Here is a 15,373-nt window from a genome sequence, read left to right on the forward strand (position 1 = left end):
GGTTCTGAAGGACTGCCTCAGCTAAGGAATCAAGTGGCTCTTCTAAATGTGAAATTTGATATTCAAGGTTCTTGAGGTCCTGGGTAACTAGGGCTGACAATCGGCTGACATCAGAGTGACTTTTTACAAGAGCTGCTGATCTTACCATGGTTGACCCAGCAATGCCCAGCCCAATTAGAAGGAGAACTAGGATTGGGGCCCTCTTGTACCGGTGGTGCTAAAGACTCAATGTTTTGAGATACTCTCTCCCAGTTTCTCCAGAGAAGGGCCACCATGCCTCAGTTTTTAACATTTCCCCTTTTTGTTTCAGTTGAGGTGACTGTGCCTGTCTTAGGTTGCCCTCCTTTTGAGAGTCTTACCCGTCATTGACTACCAGCCAAGCTCTTCAACTTCGGAAAGTTACTGAAGTGCTTTTGCTAGCACCAGATTATTCTCACGTCCCATAGCTGTTACGCTTTGCAATTTTTTTTTGAAAGCACTGTCCAGCCCAGATTAAAATCATGAGCAACAGAACAAATATGATGAGCCCTATTCCTAAAGCTGACAGGAAATGCTGTGATTTCTACTAATTGGGTTAAATTTTGTAATATGTGAAATCATATCTGAGAAAATATCCTTACTATTGGCTACATGAATTTGATTTTGAGACATTTCTAATATTTTTCTTTGTAATTCAATTATTTTCAGAGAGATATTACTTTTATGACCTAACAAATGATTTTTAATATTTTTCCATTCTATATTGGATGAATTATAAGCAAGAGGAGTAATACAAATTTGTTTTCATTCCAATCACATTTCAATCCCTTAACAAGTTTAAATTATACAATTGATCTCCAATATGCCAGACAGCTGATTCTAAATCATTAACCCAATTATCTAACTGCTCATCAATGTGCTCTTGGCTATGCCACAAATCACTAGCATTTTTATGCCAATCATGCATGTATTGTTGTTGTGTTTTCATATAAAGCTCCCATAGCAGTAGCAGCAACTGTAATGATTCCAGTCAGTCCCAAAATGCTTATAATAAGCAGTCCAATAAAGTGTTTAGTCCATTTCAAGAATTCTTGTACCATATGTAGCAATAACTGACTTTTCAGGAGATGATTGCCAAATCCGCATCATTCTCACAGGTATCCAGGTGCCTTTTTTTCTTCTGGCCATCGCTATTGTTTTTCTATCCTGCAACACACTTTCTGGTAGACATGTATACAAGACACATTTTCATAAAGCAACGAGTCATTCTTAATAGTTACCTTACCAGTTATGAAAACAAATGGATCTCTAACACAGGCTTTAAGATGATATGTTTGATTAAGGGTCAAATACTGTTTTGTCTTTTTTATATTTCCCAACCATTCATAAGTAGGGGCAATTCTAAGAAATTTTTCCACAAATTATGACTGTGAGTAACATTAGCCCGAGGGGCCGGTATCCATTTTTCTTTGTAATGTTAACAGTTCCTGCCACAATAGCATGAGGACAGGGCACATAGGCCCAAAGTCCACAGGGAGACACAAGCTGCAAGTTCACAGTTCCAGGATTTGTAAAGTTAATGTGATGCATGGCAGCAATTGCCACAGGTCTCAGTGAAATATTTTATCCTCTGGCCATATTTCCACTTTTCCCCCTTTTTTTGTAAAGTAAGGAATACAGTTCAGGTGTTTTTTTTTTGTTGTGTTGCACCCTGGCGGATTTGGAAAGTGCATCTGGGGGCTCATTCCTCTCAAGAGCAGAAGGGATCTGATGTGACAGTCATTGGAGTAAGCATGAAGGAAGTTATGGGGGATGTCTATGAGCTGTTGGCAAGTAACGGGCAGCCAGAACTGCTGGGCTAGGCACCACAGGGTTTGGTACTCATGATGTTTGCCTTTTCAGTGGAGCCACCTTGCCTTTTCTCAGGTTCTAGTGGTAGGGCCCTGGATCTTCACAAAGGCATCTGCGTTAACAGTCCTAAAAGGGATGTTAGTGGGGTGGGCAGGGACATGACAGACAGTTACCTGTTACTACTAGCAGGTATCTCAGATGTTTTTTCATAGATCTGAGGATGATTTAAAACTGTCCATTATTTCTGTCTTGCTTTTAGTATTTGCAGTCCACCCCTGGATAGGGATGGCAGTCTTCAGAGTGACCAGACACTATTGGGTTAAGTCTTTCACTTTTCTCAGGACCTCCTATGCTGCACACAATTGCTTTTTTATATTGTACTTTGGGCCTCCTTCCAGAATTGTGATTAAGACTCAAGGGGTACTTGTTTAGATTTGCCTTTGCTACAAACGCCACCCAAAGCCAATATTGGTGCTTGCCACATCCAATTCATAGGCTAAGTTAACGTCCACTATTTACTTTCCTTTTATTATTATTTAAAGCAGCTTGCTGGAGGTTTCCTACTTCTGTGAAGGACTTTTCTCAATTAATACATACAGTGGTTTTAATATTTGAGCTAAATGAGGGATGAAAGATTTTTAGTATTTGAACAATATTATAAATGTTATTAACATGAGAAAACATTGTACTTTATTAGTTACAGCAGAAAGTATAGTTTTATCTTACCCAACTAAACAACATTTAAGAATTTGATAGAGCAGCAGGGACTTTGCAACCTATCTCAATTGTTTGCTTAGCTCAGGCTCTTAAGAAAAGATACTATTGTCTCTGATGTTTCTTTTAATTTTGAAAAAAGGATTACTGGTTAGTAACATTATCAGTAGGGTTTTCGCCACAGATTTTTTCTACACAGCCAGATTATTATTACCATGCCAAGAGAGATGGTTGGGCTATGCACATAGCCCCAAAAAGCACTGCAAAAGTCTATTGTTGGGTTGTCCATGGATAGAGAAATGCAGGCTGGCTTGACCTAAGAAGACACTAAAGAAAATCTTAGCAAGTTTTAAAACAAAGTGATAGCAACACAGCTGGACATTAACTTTTTGCAACAAACTAGCAATGTTTGAACTGCTGCATACTATAGTGTTGTTATTTTATGATAAGAGGTTGTTTCCATGACACATACTTTTTTATAATAATTAAAACCATAACTAACCACATTGTACTTCTTTTTAATATTATGCTGAAATATTGGTAAATTTATACACTCTTAAGTATTCATTTTAACCTTTTACTCATACAACTTTAACTAACAGAGGGTTAAAGAGAAAACCTATTAGTTTCATAACACTTTTAAACAGCTTCCATTCAACTTATATTAAATGAACTCAACTATTTTTTCTTTCAGGGCAAAAGAACAAATCTCTTGCAATTAGTTTGAAATAAAAAGCTACTTTTCAGGATTTGGTTTTTAGAACATTATGTTCCTTTAAAAGAGATAAGACCCTTTCTTCTTCAAACACTGAGGAAATGATGAGGTTAAAGCACAAGAAGCTATTTTGATAAAACAGACTTTCTTTGTATATTGATTATTCAGGAAACTTTTACTAAAAGAGACTAATGACTTGAGAGGCTTGAGAGGCTTTGAGAAAGAACAAAATTTTTAACTTTGCATCAGTATACTACTTGATACTAAACTTTTTAAGACTTTATAGACAGACCTATTAAGTCTTGGTATTAAACATGGTATTAAAACAGTGGAGCAGTATTCATTTTTTCCACACCTTCAGTTACCTACCCCTTGTCTCTTCTAATCTCTTCCTTACATGCTCATGGATTCATACACGCATAACAACATACACACATAGGTTCTGCTTTCATGCCCCTCTCTTGCGTTTCCTTTTTCTACTTAAGCAGACAGGGTAGCATTTTGCTATTGGTTAATGTTGTCTTATAGCTGCAAGTTAAAATTGTCCCTGAATTAAGTTAGGAGGTTCTTGAAATTTAGAGATAAGAAATTGAGGAAAGCCAGGACAGTTCTTCAATAGGCTCAGTTTCCTGAAGGCTTGATCCAGACTGCTCACTGGATTTATTATTTAAATATAACTTGAAAGAAAAAAATAGATAGGCAATGTAACCAGAGCTACTTTAATGACCCCCAATATTATTTTTTTAAGATTTATTTTTTATTTATTTCTCTCCTCTCCTCCCTCATCCCTGTTGTCTGCTCTCTGTGTCCATTTGCTGTGTGCTCTTCTGTGTCTGCTTACATTCTTGTCAGCAGCACCAGCAATCTGTGTCTTTGTTGTGTCATCTTGCTGCACCAGCTCTCCGTGTGTGCAGCACCACTCCTGGGCAGGTTGCACTTTTTTCACACTGGGCGGCTCTCCTTATGGGGCACCCTCCTTGCACATGGGGGTGCCCTACACAGGGGACACCCCTGCATGGCCCGGCACTCCTTGCACACAGCAGCACTGCACGTGGCCCAGCTCACTGCATGGGTCAGGAGGCCCTGGGTTTGAACCCTGGACCTCCCATGTGATAGGCGGATGCTCTATCAGTTGAGACAATTCCATGTCCCCCAATATAATTATGCTGTCCTAACAAAGCCAGCAAAATAGGCAAGCTCCTCACTCTCTTGCTTGGTGGATTTATTATTACCCTAAAGAATTCATTTTAAATTCTCAGATATTTCATCATAATACCAGAAAACTAGTAGCATTATAGTCATGGTTTCCAATGATTTTATGTACATTTAAAGTGGTCATTTACAAAACCAAAGTTCAAATGTGTGTCATCCTGTTGATTGCTTAACATTCATACAACAAACACCCAAGCATGCATTTTGTATTTTTAAGATGCACAAGGATTTAAACTGAAAAGTGGTGCCAGGAAATTAAGCCCCAATATCCTGACATTTCACACCAGGCTCTAAGGAGGCATGGAAACTTTAATGCAATGCCGTTAAACAAAAGCTCACAGTTCATTCAACTTCCTGAGTTTTTTGTTCAGAATGAAATCTGCCAATAAAAACATATTGAATATATTAAACATGCTGTATTAGATAAGTTTACCCCCAGAAAAAGGCAAAGGAAAACCTCCAAAAGCAACAGATTTGTTTCAACAGAGTTGCAGCGCCCCCTGCTGGCTCACATGTGTAGTACCCCACTCTAACTGCATTCCTTGACTTTTTTGGTAAATTCCGTTGACTTCTTTTCTTTGGGACTGTGGATTATTTCTAGATTTTACATATTGATCTGTATCTTTCCGGTTGTTACTCTCAAATGGGAAGCTTTGTTTGGCTCTCTGGTGGAAAGTCATTTAGTGCAGTGTCCGGTTTCTTCCACACTCCTTTGTCCAGCTTTGCTCATTCCCCAGCATCCAATCCATTGTAAGACTGTGATTTGGAAATAACTGTGCAATTATTTTATAACTTTGAAAAACTCTAAAACTCACTTCTCATATCTTTTTCATACTATTAAATTTTCCTAGCTTCCTCAACTCATAAATGCCAGTTTCCCAGTGGACCCTCAAAGGATGTCTATTTTTGGCCATTCCATGGGAGGCCATGGAGCTCTGATATGTGCCTTGAAGAATCCAGGAAAATACAAAGTAAGATTACCTCAGGTTCTAGGGATAAATATTTTTCTTGGATAATATACTAGGGACTTTCAAAGATTGAAATTAGGATTTATTTTTTTCAGCATCAGGACTGAAATTAGCATTAGGGATTTTGGGGGGTGGGCTATCAAACATAGCACAGTGTTTGCTACAGGATCAGAAGCATAATGAAATGTAGCTTATATTTTATTCTACTCTAACTATGGTGTTTTAAGACATTCTATTTTTTTTCTAGTGCTTATTCTTGATTAAAGTTATGGAAGTAGCCATCTTTTTTTTATCAGAAATTCCTCTGTAAATTTGATTTTGATTTTTTGAGATATAGGGAGATATTTGCGATTTGTAAAAGGACAAAAGAATTCTTTGTCCTTAATACCTCTTATGAAAATTGAAATGTAATTTTATTGGAAAATGCCACTCTCCACCTTTCCCATTTATTTGAATTCATTTGAAGCTTCATAGCTTCGTTTTTTCTTTTAATGAGCCATGTCTGAATACCACCATGTGAAGAGTGTCCCACTGTACCAAGCACATGCAGTCAGAGTCAAGACAGGAAGTTTTGAAGCAATGATCATCTTAAGTTTGCTTTTGTCTTTAAAATCACAGGGCTATAAATGACCTCAAGATTTGTTTACTCTTTAATATCTCCTTCCCTTAGAAATGACTTTTTTTCTTTATCATATCAGTTATGCCACTGAGAATAAAAATATTTCTCAGAGCAGTTTCTTGCTGTGATGGCAAATATTTTACCTTTCATAAGCTACTATAAAATTGAACTGGTCATGACATGATGGTGGATTTTTAAAATAAGGATTTTTTCCCTTTTTTTTTTTTTTTTTGTACATAAGGCATTTAAAAATGAGCAAAGGATTTGAATAGAAATTTCCCCAAAGAAGATATATAAATAACCAGTAAGTATAAGATAGATGCTCAACATATTAATCATTAGGAAAATGAAGATAAAAAGCACAATGAGATACCACCTTACACCAACTAAGATGAGTACCATTAAACAAGAAAAACAAAATAGCAAATGTAGGCAAAAATGTGGTAAAATTGGAGCTCTCTTCTGTTGCATATGGGAGTGTAAAATGGTGAGGCTGCTGTGGAGAAGAGTTCTTCAGTTCTTCAGAAAATTAAGCATAGAATTACCATGTGACACAGCAATCCTGCTTCTAGGTATTTACCCAAAAGAATAGAAAGCAGGGCTTCATAGATATTTGTGCATCAATGTTCATAGAAGCATTATTCATAATAGCCAAAAGGTGGAAACAACTCAAGTGTGCACTGACACATGACTGGATACACAAAATGTTCTGTATACATGTGATGGAATATTACTGTCACAGAAAGGAAGAAAGTGATACATGTTTCAACATGGATGAACTTTGAGTATATTAAGCTGAGTGAAATAAGCTAAACACAAAAGGATAAATACTGTATGGTTCCACTTACATGAAATACCTAGAATAAGAAAATTCATAGAGACAAAGTAGATTAGAAGTTACCAGGGGATTGGAAGGAGGGAAATGGGGAGTTATTGTGTAATGGGTACAGAGTTTTCTGTCTGGGATGATGGAAAAGTGTTGATAATGGATGGTGGTGATAGTAGCATAAAACTGTGAAAGCAATTAGTGCCACTGAATTGTTCACTTAAAAATGGTCAAAATCACAAATTTTATGTTACATGTTGCCACAAAATTTCTTTTAAAAGAACAAAGCATTAAAGGGGAAAAGCTCTATTAGACATTGAACAGTTTTAAATATATACACTCTAAGCGCTCAAGCTGAGAGCCCTTCTTTGTACCGTAGCCACTGAAAAAAACATTGTGGAACACAATTCTATTCAAAGCTATGGCATGCTTAAGGCCAGGGCTCAGCGCTTCCTGGGCACTGGTACAGGGAGCTACGCCTCAGGTTTAATGATGCGCTCCTAAGTAAGGCAGGCGTGAACTTTTTCATAATACACATCAATTTTTAATGGAATAAAGGGGTAAAAACTCTGAACATAAACTTCTGTTTGTACATTGATGAATTCTTTAGCACCTACTATTTACTAGTTCTTTTAACAAAACACACAAAGGATATGACATTATGGAGTGCCCTACAATCTTAAGTCCACAATATATCAAAAGGAAAATATTCACAAGGGTTTTCATGGCAAATCACAGTTTTCAGGCAAGTTGAAAATGTCTTTTTATATTTGATTTAGAGGTAAATAACAAAATATTTGTTTTTAAATTTCCTTTGTTTCTGAAGTCTGTGTCAGCATTTGCTCCAATTTGCAACCCAGTGCTCTGTCCTTGGGGCAAAAAAGCCTTTACTGGATATTTGGGATCAGATGAAAGTAAATGGAAGGTAGGTATTGGATGTTTCTTATATATTAATACTCTTAAGTATTCAAATTTGTTAAAAAGTTACACACATCACAGACATATTCCACCAGAGGTTTAATATTTTGCAAATGAATGTATCGTGTACCTATTAAGCAGAAAATACTTGAGTGACACTTTGTCTTTATATCTGTTATACTTGTGTATTCAGAATCATTCACACATGTACTTCTATTGTTGAAAGTCTAACAAATTGAAGGATTAATCCTTTAGTCATTAGATCAGGGTTTTGTTTAGGCTTAGGTTTTTATTAAATTGGAAGAATCCTAAAAGCAGTTAGAATTGGGTACTTTGAGAACTGAGGATGCATTACATCCATGTTTTGAGTCTTCATGCGTAGAGTCTCTTCTGGGTTCTGAAATCTTTTGTCAAGAAGAAAAGACGCTTTCACATCCACCAAGGGTTTGTGGTCTCATGGACGAGTTGAGTAAAATACCAATCAATTGGGCTGGGTTGGAAGGTAGAGGCACAATTAAGCTAAAAAGGAATCTTATATAATTTATCCCCAAGAAGCAGTAGATTTTATGATCTTAATTATGCTGTGTTTAGGCTATTACCTAATTTACTACTGGAATAGAGAGACCATGCAGAATTATGAAATCATAGACTTAGGAACTAGGCAGACTTTATAGGTCACCTTCCTCCCTCCTTTAAGATTAAAGCAAGTAAGTCTTTTAAAAGGCATGATACTTAGCTGGGGGAGTCTTTTCATTTTTGTTAGTATTGGTCAATGCATAAAACTTGTGGTAGTGAGTATATATGAGTGAACAAGAATAATTATATATAGTTGGTAAAATAGGATATAACAAGTGGCAGCTCCTCAGACAATAAGTAGGAGGATGCATTGATATGACTGAGATTATTCCAATCCGGTCTCTCTGAAAGCTAATGGAGAGGGTAGAGGTTTGGTGCTGTTCAATATACAGCAGGAGGAGGAGCTAAATGTACTTCTGTCTAGAATTATAACCAAAGAGAAGAGATAAAAAACAAAACAAAAAAAAACTATCTGAAATGGAAAAAGATAATATAGTTAGAAGAAATAGTCAATTTGTAAAGAGATTTTGAAAGATATAAAAAAATAAAGTTTTTTTGGACTTAAGAGGAGATTAAAAACAATAAAGGTTTAGAAAAATTGATTCTACACTATTGATGCTTAGATAGAAGAGTCTTACCACTGGTCCAGGACTTCGTGATTTGAGAGGAGGCTAAAGTTGGGAACTGGATTTCTGAAGGCCTTGTAAATGAAAACCAGACAAGCCAGATTTTAAGCCAACTTAAAAGCACATTTCAGATTTAATCAGACTCTTAGGGCTGAAATGACTAAGTTTCTATTTGGTTCTAGTATAGCGCATTCTGTATAATACTTTTCTAGTCATTTTTTTCAGTGTCCCTGCTCTTTGTACAGGCTTATGATGCTACCCATCTTGTGAAGGCTGATCCAGGCTCTCAGCTGGACATACTAATTGATCAAGGAAAGGATGACCAGTTCCTTTCAGATGGACAGTTACTTCCTGATAACTTCATAGCTGCCTGCACAGAAAAGAAAATCCCTGTTGTTTTTAGATCGCAAGAGGCAAGTACTAAGAAACCAAATCTTATTTGATATAATGTAACTTCAGAAAAGTATGTCTCCTTAGTATTATCTATTTTAGAATTTAAAACTTCACCTGTAAAAAAAATTTTTTTAATTAAAAAGTTAGCTGTAATTAGATAGTGTTTAATTATGTCAGGACACTTTTATAGCAGAACCCTTCTTAGCAAACTGATATATCAAAGACCAAATGATAGAAATAGGAATGCTTTTGAGAGTGAAAACTATAATTTCCTCAGGTCAAAAACTGGTAAATAACAAGAAGTTCAAGTGCTTAAATGGATCTTAATTTTCCAATATTACTAGATATATCTTTCTTTACACCCACAGCCATTGCTGCAGAAGGATAAAGAGGACAAGCCTCTGCCTTAATTACTCTTTGCTTCATATACACAAATTGTTGCTTGTCACACGCACATGCATCTTATAATTTTTGACTTGTATGTTTATCTGTCCATTGTGATACTTTGTATTTCTGGTTGTTTAAGAATAATTACTGAATTTCAGGTGACTTGCAAATTTTCCTTGACTAAATACTTTTGGACTATCAACTACTCACCTATTTATGCTACTACACTTGTAATTTTAAAAATTCTGCTTTTATTCTTAAAAAATTATAAGATTTGGAACATAGTATTAACAAGAACTTTTATTTCAGGATGAAAAATGAACACTAAAAAGTTAGACTTGATTGTGATTTTTTAAAACATTCTTATTTGGTTGAAGGGACATGCATAAGCATCTAAATGAAGCTAGATCGGTGTGGTAATATGGTACATTACAGCTGGCAAAGTGTTTCCAAGCATTAGCTCAGTGTGTCCTTCTGCAGCCCAGTGAGGACCCCTTCCCCTCCCCACCTGCCTGGATGAGGCAGCAGGCGCAGCTGTTTTTCTCAGCGCACACTACTAGTATTTGGTGGAACCAGGCTGGAGCCCAGTCATCTGAGTGTGAACACTGTCCTGCTGTCGTCTGGCTGTCCTCAGACAAGGCGACGTCGTGCCGCTGAGGAGTGTGGCGTTAGAGCAAGCTCCAGGAGAACTCGTGCCCAGCTCGCTGCTGTCTAACTTAGGCAGCAGAGCTGAGCGGCCCCCCTGCTCCTGGGGATGCTGTGAACAGGTGGACGTTGTGCGTGTCACATGGGGAGACGTCAACAACCACGGCTGCCTTATTGTCTCTCGGCATCCATCCTTAAGGAGTAGAAAGTTTTTAGATTTTTAAAAATATTTACCATCATAATTACACATTTAAAAGATCTATTCTTGAGAACTCAATACCAATTGATTATAAATACAGTAGTGCATTAACTATTAATTGTAGCAATAGGTAACATACCAAACCCATGGTTTTTTCCCAAATGACTTTACCTTCTTGGCATTAGCTGTGTTGGATGCCTCTTCTGCTTTCCCTGAGACTGTGCCAGGAAATTCTGTTATTACTATAGAAAAGTTTCAGCCTGCCAACAAAGACTCAAAATCTCTGGAGTTTGTTGTGAAAACAGCTTAGGAGTCAAGAACACTGGTGAAATGCTTCTAGGGGGAAAAATTGACTTATTTATTTCTAAAATGCCCATATCCCAAGCAAGTAACATACTTAGTTGGCTTTACCTAACCAGGGGTCAAGACAAAACATCCAGTTCCTCTAAAAAATTAACAAGTACTGAGATCACCAGAGTCACCATCTTCAGGGCAGGCATAATTTCCCATTCACTTTCCTGCCAGGAAATTTGGGTTAAGAGTGAACTACACAGTTGAAGCAGATTTTGTTTAGGTTCGAGGTAACTGAGTGGACCTCTTTGGGCAGTGACTGCAGTGGCTCCTTGCAGATTTTTAAGTCCGCTTCCACTGACCTCAGACTATCTAAGGTCTGAGAGTTTTATCATCTGCTTTATTGTTTGATTATAAAAACAATATAACTTGATGCTCTATGTATTTATGAAATAGGACCTGTGAAAAAGAAAATAAGTTGAAAATATTAGGGTCCATATAAGTAATAGTGATCTGACAAGGAAAACAGCAAATCAATAAGACCCTGTGCGTGTTTACCCAGTTCCTGTCCTTTACTTCTTTGTCATGGTATTAAATGCTGACAGTTCATATTCATGCTCTGTCAGCTGTCAAAACAACAACAAAGGCTGTGGGAGAGGAAGCGTTATTGCACGGGGATAGTTATTTGGTTTGTGACCTCCTATAATATGTCTTTTTCTGTTTTGGCTTCAGTAGCTCCAAATTGAAAAAGCACTAAGGCAGAATTTTGAGAGCTGGTATAGGAAGGATCAAGTCTGAGTCTGAAAAGGAAAGACCCAGAGTGTCTTACTTTTAGTTTTTTGAAGTTGCATAGTCAGGAAACCATGTTAGTGCCTAAAATTCAGTTACCTGAGACAATTCCAGAAACTACATCCCCTTTTGGAGGTTATAGGAAGCACGGCTCTCACCCCCTCCTCAAGTCACAGGCTGGTTTTGAAGAGTCAGCGGCTCTTTTTTTTTTTAAAGACTTATTTTTTATTTCTCTCCCCTTCAACCCCCCCCCCCCCAGTTGTCTGCTCTCTGTGTCCATTTGTTGTGTGTTCTTCTGTGACTGCTTCTATCCTTATCAGTGGCACCGGGAATCTGTGTTTCTTTTTGTTGCATCATCTTGCTGTGTCAGCTCTCCGTATGTGCGGCGCCATTCCTGGGCAGGCTGCATTTTCTTTCACACTGGGTGGCTCTCCTTACAGGGTACACTCCTTACGCATGGGACTGACTCCCCTATGCAGGGGACACCCCTGCGTGGCACGGCACTCCTTGCGCACATCAGCACTGTATGTGGGACAGCTCCACACGGGTCACGGAGGCCCAGGGTTTGAACCGGGGACGTCCCATGTGGTAGGCGGATGCCCTATCCACTGGCCAGGTCTGTTTCCCAAGTCAGAGGCTCTTTTGGCCTCTGTGCCTGCCCATTAGAGAAAATGTGACCGAGAACTCCAGAATTGCAGGGATGCCTCACTCTGCTTAGCCTGGTGACCCAGCACAGAGACTCTCAGTGTTTCTTAAAGAAGCAAGTCCAGACCCTTCAATAATCTTTTTCTCTTTACCCTAACAGACTTAATAACCTGGGGTGTCACATCTGAGCTTTTCTAGTTGGATCTGCCAACTGTAGAAAAAACTGCCCAGCATAGCTGCTAAAGCATAGCTGCGTTTTGAGAGTGGAGTGAAGAGTGAGAGAATGTGTTCATTTATTTTTATACTCCAAGAGTCAGAGTCTTGCTACCAAAGATTTTTCTTTGTGAAGTGTGAGGTAGAGGAGGGAAAGACCTCTTCACGTGTCTTATAGGCAATTGCACAAGCTGTAACATAGCAGGTAATGCAATGAAAGATTAATAAACAGAACTTGGAACTAGTCCAAGGTGACACAGTTTCTCTCTAATTGCTTAACTTCAGCATCTTCTAGTTCTCAGAATGCCAATAGTTCACATGTATCCTGTTGCCTTCTTATTAACATTTTAGAAATTCCTCTTGGCCTTTCATGACAGGCATTTTCTATTTTCTCACAAAGTTGGATCTTGATTTCCTTTGGATTTTCAAATGAAATACACTGTTATATTGCAATATATCCCTGACAGCTCAGAGTTGTCACTCAGTTTTCCCTAGGACTTTTCTGATAAATGTGACAATAGTGATAATAATAGTAAAACAATGGCAGCTACTCAACATCTCCCTGAGACCATGCAAAGCTCTTAACACGTGAGACTAAGCATACATGTTCACATGAGAGCTTTTCTCATGCAAATACTTGAGGCATCAGTTTTCCTGCATCAGTGTCTGTTTTCAATCAAACCCATCTATTGGTGTGTGAAAATGGCAGGTACTTCTTGGTACTGTATTTCACAAGTTTTGTGTCCTGAAAATCATGGGCCTGTTGAACCTCTTAACAAGTCAAGAATTACATGGGTGGGAAATGCTTTTCTTTAAGTTTCTTTCTTTATATAGGAAAGTGTCCTTTAGCTCTAAATTTTCCTAATCAACTGCAACCCAAGTAAGATGATTTTTCTACTTGCCTGATCATTGAAAGATGCGAAACTAAATAATGTCAAGGCTCAGCCTCACTCTTGACAACACTCTTGTCTGATTCGCTTCCATGGTTGAGCCTGGGAAACCAGAAGGCTGATTGCTCTCAAATGGCTTTGGTGACTTTCTGCACTGCTGTTCCCAAGATAGGTATTGGATGCCTCTCTGGAAGTAAGAGACTGAGAACATTTATTAATTTATCAAACACCTTAGGAAATGGTCTTGTTTCCTGAAACCCAGGTGGTATTTTTATATTGCCTGTTTTTACATCTGAAGAACTTAGAGAAAAACCTCCTTGGCTCTATCTACCCCACCCCACCCCCATCAGCGACCATTTGTTAGATTAAGGTGAAAGTAAGAAAAGTGTTTCTTAGACTTTTTCTGTCTCAGTTATTTTCATCCACCTTGTATTCTAACTTTCGTTGGAGAGATTCATGCTCCCAGAAAGATTGCCTTGTGTTTAATACCCTTAGAAAGCTCTTTGGACCTTAACTTTTTTTCTTTTTCCTTTTGAAAACTCTTGTCTGTCTTGTACTCAGAGGAGGTGTCATAGTCACCCAGGGAAGGGATTACCTCTCTGCCTACTTATAGGGTACATATAATTGATCAGACACTTGAGGTCTGTTTTAGCTCAGTTCTCTGTGTTTCTTGGGAGGAGGGGGGAGTATAAATGAGCTTACTGACTTTTTACCAAATTTGTTATATTGCTAAGGGGTTCCGGGGGTTAATTAACTATTCCTTTCTCCTAAAATAAAAATGCGAGATGCTTTTACTAGATAGGAGTTAGAATTCTTGACATGGCTTACCATGCTTGTTTTTTGCTTCCCACACTATGATCTCCTCTATATTTAATGGTTTGGTGTAAATCTAGGGCATTTGAGCATCTTCATGTTATCTCTCTTGTTAATGTATGCTTATTTTGTATTTTAATAGTCACTATCCTACTGACACGAGTGTGCTTCTTTTGTGAATTGAAACGTCTTGTCCATGTTTCTAACTCTCTAAATCCTCTTTGATTCTTTCATTCCCTGTAGATGTGACAACATGTCTACTTTGAATATTTCTTTTCTTTGCATCCTAATGGCAGCATTTAAAAACAAGTTGGTGTAGATTTTTTTTTTAGGTTTATTTTATTTATCTCTCCCCACCCCCTTGTTGTTTGCACTTGGTGTGTCTGTTCATTGTCTTTGTTTCTTTAGGAGGCACTGGAACCGAACCCGGGACCTTCGATGTGGGAGGGAGGAGCCTAACCACTTAAGCCACCTCTGCTCCCTGCTTTGTTGTATTTCTCGTTATGTTTTTCCTCATACGATATTTGTCCTCTTGTGTCCAGCTTATTTCACTCAATATGTCTATTTAAAAGCAAACTAAGTGACACAAGAAACTTATTGAGTGTCCCTAATAGTAATGTTTTAAAATAGTAGATAAATTCTAATGCACTCTGTCTTTGTCTTCCAGGGTTACGATCACAGCTACTACTTCATTGCAGCCTTTATCACTGATCACATCAGACATCATGCAAAATACCTGAACGCATGAAAAACTTCAGCTGGTCGAATCTCTTCAGAGTTATGAAAGTTGTAATAAACAGAATTGCAGGAATAAAAGGCTTAGTTCTATTCTATGGCTGAATCACTTTCTGGGGAAATATATGAAACCTACTTCTGATTTTTAAACTTATTTTACCAGAGTTGACATGGGAAACCCTTACTACTATACAGCTTTGTGGACGTCTTTTGGAAATCCTTGTTATTTTGACTTCAGGCCTAGGAATCTGAAAATCATCCCGTTCAGATCACAGGCGGATGTGCTGGGCAGGGGGTCCACGGCGCCGCCCAAGCGCCTCCCCCTGTGGACGCCAAGGCTGGGAGGCAGGGTCTGGCCTGTCCTGTTCA

General features: G+C 38.1%; 1 protein-coding gene across 15 annotated transcripts in view; it reads left to right on the forward strand.

Moving 5' to 3' along the window:
* LOC105747476 (S-formylglutathione hydrolase-like) overlaps window positions 1-15,097 on the forward strand; it is a 110,193-nt gene extending 95,096 nt beyond the window's left edge. For 10 of the 15 annotated variants that reach the window (XM_071208302.1, XM_071208306.1, XM_071208303.1 and 7 more), the window contains 4 exons: window positions 5,323-5,442; window positions 7,711-7,809; window positions 9,250-9,417; window positions 14,937-15,097. In XM_071208302.1, coding sequence (XP_071064403.1) covers window positions 5,368-5,442; window positions 7,711-7,809; window positions 9,250-9,417; window positions 14,937-15,017 — 423 coding nt within the window. In that variant the 5' untranslated portion in view covers window positions 5,323-5,367 and the 3' untranslated portion in view covers window positions 15,018-15,097. Of the gene's footprint in view, window positions 1-5,322; window positions 5,443-7,710; window positions 7,810-9,249; window positions 9,418-14,936 lie in introns of those variants that run through there. The other 5 variants (XR_009180728.2, XR_009180729.2, XR_011645863.1 and 2 more) reach the window with 2 other exon arrangements.
* The last annotated feature ends 276 nt before the right edge of the window (window positions 15,098-15,373 follow it).

This window comes from Dasypus novemcinctus, chromosome 15, assembly GCF_030445035.2.
Source record: "Dasypus novemcinctus isolate mDasNov1 chromosome 15, mDasNov1.1.hap2, whole genome shotgun sequence".
Classification (NCBI taxonomy): Eukaryota; Metazoa; Chordata; class Mammalia; order Cingulata; family Dasypodidae; genus Dasypus; species Dasypus novemcinctus.